The 5,249-nt window shown below is 44.2% G+C and overlaps 1 protein-coding gene across 1 annotated transcript; it reads left to right on the forward strand.

Moving 5' to 3' along the window:
* Nucleotides 1–526: 526 nt before the first annotated feature.
* On the forward strand, nt 527–4,463 carry LOC120679418 (nuclear pore complex protein NUP43-like). Its single transcript, XM_039961002.1, has 5 exons — nt 527–1,185; nt 2,207–2,276; nt 3,432–3,666; nt 3,758–3,831; nt 3,912–4,463. The coding sequence occupies exons 1-5, from the start codon at nt 590–592 to the stop codon at nt 3,981–3,983; spliced, it is 1,047 nt and encodes a 348-aa protein (XP_039816936.1). The 5' UTR covers nt 527–589; the 3' UTR covers nt 3,984–4,463.
* The last annotated feature ends 786 nt before the right edge of the window (nt 4,464–5,249 follow it).

Here is a 5,249-nt window from a genome sequence, read left to right on the forward strand (position 1 = left end):
ACCTTTTAAAAAGATAATATTAATATATATGATGAATGTCGTTATTTGTTAGCAGATTTATATCTATTTATACTTTTTTTCCGTCCTTACGCACCGACATTCAATTAGTTTATTAAGAATTTCAAAATTCTTCGCTGTCAGTCCTTTTCAAACTAAGATAATGGTTTTTTAAAAAAAATACACAGTGGCCGTGTTTGGATCCAAGGGCTAGAGTTATTTGGGCTAGAGCTAATTAGCTCAAGCAAATAGCCCTCCAATAAAATAGCCCTTGACATGTTTAGATCCAAGAACTATTTAGTCTTTAAAACACTTATTCTCAATCATTAGAGTCTTATTACCTCTCTTGATATGGTAAGTTCTACCTAAAATAACCCAAATAATCATTCTTTGGGTGTGATAGTTTTTTGAGGTAGACTATTTACAAATAGCCAAGAACTAACTCTCATATTTGGAGATTTTAGGCTATTTTGAGTTATTTTAGACTAAAAATAGTTTTAGCCCTTAAATCCAAACACCCAAAATGATGGTTTTAGCATCCATTCTTTACTCAGAGCACAGACACCCGGAACCCTACCTCCAAACCCCAGCAATGGCGGACTCCCCTTCGTTCCGCCGCCACCCGCTCGCCGCCTCCGTTGACCTCGTCCGCTGGCTCCCCTCCTCCTCCGCCTCCCCCTCCGAACGCCTCCTCGCTGCCTCCATCTACGACCCCTCCTCGGGCCCCACTGCCTCCAGCATCCACCTCCTCCCGCTCTCCGACCCCACCTCCCCTCTCGCCTCCCTCCCGCTCCCGTCCCGCGCCACCGCGCTCCGCTGCTCCCCCGCCGCGCTCGCCGCGGCCACCTCCTCGGGCTGGCTCCACCTCCTCCCGCCCTCGCTCGACTCCGACGCGGCGGTGGCCGTCCCCGGCGGCGCGGGGTTCCACGTGGGCCCAGTCCGGGGTCTAGACTTCGGAGGCGAGGAGTGGGTCACGGCGGGGGAGGACGGGAGGGTGCATGCAGTCGGTGGGGGAGGGGACGGGCGGTTGGTGGCGAGGAGGGTGTGGGACGGGAAGGGAATGTCAGGGTACGAGGCCGCAAGGTGGGCGTCACCGGCGGAGTTCGCCACGGGCGGCGCCGGTTGTGGCGTGCAGTGGTGGGATCGGAGGAAGGGGGACGCCGTGGTGGCGCAGTGCAATGGCATCTGGTGAGTGTAAGAAAACCTGGATCTTCTGTGTTTCTGGTTTATCTCGTTAATAGATTTCTGGTAGCAGTAGGATTCAGAACTTCTCATTGCTTTGTGGTTTTCTTGTGGATTAGTACATTTTAGCCATGCCTCTGTATGCCTTTACCTTCTGAAATATTGGCACATGCAGACATTGCTTTGATGACCATGCTTATGAGCATTTGAGTTAATAAGGTATTAAGAGTAAGTAAATTGGTGGTCCTCTGTACCTTCCACTTCAAAATCCTAGCTCAATGGTTTGGGTTACCATTTCTTTTAAAGTTCCATAGCTATGGATAAGCTATGGTGCAGACTTCGATAAATTGTGGATTTATTTGGATTTTGGCTTTGGACTATGCATTATTGAAGAAACTCTGTGATGGTTTTGGTGCATGGTGCATGCCTGTTAATTCTGTACGATAAATAAAATTGTCATCTAGTTTAATTATAGCTGTTTAACAAACTGTAGTCTCCCAACAAACTATTTGTTATTTTTTCTCACTTGAAATGCTATCCACATTTTACAGGAGTACATTTATAGATCGTGGTGGCATTTGTGAATTACATTTAAAGTCAAAATCAGGTGTCCTGAAAACATGTTTATTCTACAAAATCTTGCTATGCATTAGACGATTACTGATACTTTAGCAGAAAGTAAGTTACATTGAGGTGAACATTATGAATGGGATAGTTTAATTACTTTCAATCAGTGGCTGAAATGTATATTCTAACAAGACCTTTGCAACTTTGGTATATTGGTTTAAGAATCTGGATTTTCTTCTAGTGCTGACATCTAGTCCATAATTAATATGTAATCTGAGATCTGGCCTCCTGTAACTGTTCTCCTCAAGACAAGCTGTCTACAATATTTGCTAAAACATGTGATAAAATAGAAAATGGGGAACTCCAAAAAATCTTTCTGCTGTATATTTTCATTGTATGTATTATCCAAACTTCCAAAGCACTGCTATGATGCTGACAACAGATGAACTTGTGGGTGCAGGGGTCGTGGCATCGTTACTGGCATGGTGCATTCCATTGACATCAACCCATCAAGAAAGCATATCTGTGTGGTAAGAACTATGATTCAATATCGTAGCAGATGCATGTTTACTTCTATTGGTAAATGAGTTCAAATAAACTTTCTTTGTTATTTAAGTGGTAAACAAGGATCTAGCCTCTAGGATAATAAATATCTGTATACCATAGGACTCAGTGATGAACAGATTTGAATAGCTGATGGTTATACAAATTAATGTGTGCATACAGAGATAAGGCTGCAAGTTGAAATATGGAATTCAGTAGATCAGAATATCAAGCAATGGTTTGTTTCTCCCTCTAAGATTTCCTATATCACAAATAGGCCTTGGTTTAGTTCAATAAGAGGAAACCTACATCAGTTCACAATGAGCTTGCAAGAGAATGTTAGTAGACCAAAACAATCCATAGCACTTTGTTATTATCAGTTTAAGTTGAATTCTTTTCTAGCTTCATCCTAATTATTTGGTCTTGTATGCCAAAAGTGTTAGTGTTAACTAATGCCATTGTTATAAGTTGGATGCTTTTGCTGATCCACATCTCCCCTTTTATGAACATGATTTCTATGTTAAGCAGAAGCTTACCTTGTGAATAAACCAAAATATTGAAATGGAAAATACAAGGTTGACCTGCGTACATTGTGAAGTCATTAGCTTTTAATTGTTCTGAAGATGTTTATCTTTCTATGTTTCCCGTACATGATAATGCTCTCAACAGAACAGTTTTCTTCATGCGAACTAGTATCTGTATATTTTTCTTACCTCATTTTCTGAAACTGATTTGTTATTTATACTGGGAGTTGTTTCGTCCTATAAAATCTCTCAGTTATTCTAAATATTAATTAAATTGGGATTATTTGGTTAGTGTACTAGTGGTCATCTGCTAGTGTACATTCTTGCATTTGTAAGGATTGGGGTAGTCAGGATACATATGTTGTATAATGTATACTCCGCTGGGCAAGGTCCAAGGTGGGGAGAATGGGTGGTGTTATAAGTTATAACTGGGATGCAGGTCACTGTGTTGCTGCTGATGAGGGGCACATAGCTCATGTTATGTCTGCGTTCAGATCCTTGATGGTCTTTGCTGTTGGTCCACTGGTCCAACCCTGTCGAGCACACACTCCAGATAAATCTACGGATGTGTTTAGATGGGTCATGACTGCAACATGAATGACCTCTGGATGTTTGTAGGTGGGAGGCTCCTCTGGGACAATATTTGCCTGGGATCTGCGGTGGCCACAGCAGCCTATACCACTCTCTGGTGTAGGACTTAATGGAGCAGCTGAGCCAGTGTGTGAGAGTGAGGTCTGGGAGGTTCTTTTTGACACCTACACCCAGTCTTCTGATATCATCTCATCTTCATCCTCAAAAATATTGCCAGTGATGATGTGCTCAGAGGATGGGATCCTTGCAGTTGTTGAACAAGGTAAACCCATTATGAGCAACATGTAGCACCATTTTGATTGTTGGTATTTATGCAAATTGCAAATTGCTTGACATAGCTCATTTATTAGCAGATGAGAGACCCCTTGAACTGCTTGCTGAAGCCTGTGCTATCAATTCCTTTGACATAGATGCTCAGAACCCTTCTGTAAGTTCATGACTTCACCAAATTAGCAAGTTCTTTCAACTTGAAAAATGATGTCAATACTAATTGGGCATTTTGTACAGGATGTGGTTTGCGCACTGGAATGGGAATCGATTGGTGTCCTAACACGTGGTAGATATACAATGGCAGAATGATGAAATTTTCGCCATCCGAGGATCTCATAAAACTTCCTGTGAGGGGTCCAGCCCTTTGGTTGCTGGAACGACTCTGTCAGAATAACAATCTTCTGACTTCTGAGGACCTCCCATATTCAGAGACCGTTCTATTACTCATCGGTCCTGGGCTACCACTGCAGGAAAAAGGCGTGCTTGGCAACCCCCCGAGTCCGCACACCTGATGTTGTGCCATTGGAAGCTTTAGGAGCTTATGTTGACATGGGTACCTGCAGATTTTGAGGATATTTTTTGTCTAGCTCCTAGCTGTGTAATTCGACAATGTTGTATGCTTCTCGTTAACAGTTTGGAGGATGATAGCAATGCAATCTGTGTGTTTGGGGTTAGTGAATGTGAATTGTAAGTTTGGGGTTAGTGAATGTGAATTGTAACTATTTCATATGGTTGGCATTTGCACTAGCACTTAAATCGGCCGATGAACCTTTGGCCACCGCTATTAAATTTTTTTTGTTTATCAGATATTTTAAAATTTCTGTTAGCACTGCCCAACTGAGCCATAAAAGGTTAGATAACGTTCGGTTTGGGGTACAGAAGTACAGTTTTAAGCCAAGGGAAAGGCAACTCTTTGCAGTTTGTTCCCTTTGCGTACCCAAAATTTGAAATAACACCTGTCTAGATGTTAAACAGGCAAACGGTGCATTTCAGCAAATATGTAGATCTATATTGCCCAACCAAACGTTGGCCTCCGGTGGCCTGAGTAACTGTTACTGTGTGGGACCCACATCATGTGTCGCGTGTCACCACGCCTCGGCCGTCGAACGGTTGGCAGTGCGGAACAAAAGTTGCGTCCGGCCTACGCGAAAGCCTCTGCACGTCGTTCTTCACCGCCCAAAAAAACAATTACGTCACGTTAGCCTCAGGTTCTCACACCCCGCAGTCCTCGCCTCCAGCCATCTGCCATCCAATGCCGCCGCCATCGTCGCCGCCGCCTATCTCTGTGGATCCGTTGCTCATTCGTGGCCATCCTCCGCCTCCTGCTAACCCCCACCATAGCAGCTCCGGGTCCTTCGCTTCCTCGGCTCCTCCACCGAAGGTTAACCCGTCGCTCTCATCATTGCCGGCGTTGTTGCCTCCATCTCCGTCCAAATCGAAGTCTCCGTTCGCGGCGGAGCTCTACGTGCTACTGCACGGTGAGGGACCCGTCCGGCTAGACGGACGCAGAGAAGACAATGCGGTAGCTGCAACAGCTTGTGATGAAGCAGGCTTCGGCAGCTGCATTCCTCCTTT

This window comes from Panicum virgatum, chromosome 6N, assembly GCF_016808335.1.
Source record: "Panicum virgatum strain AP13 chromosome 6N, P.virgatum_v5, whole genome shotgun sequence".
Lineage (NCBI taxonomy): Eukaryota > Viridiplantae > Streptophyta > Magnoliopsida > Poales > Poaceae > Panicum > Panicum virgatum.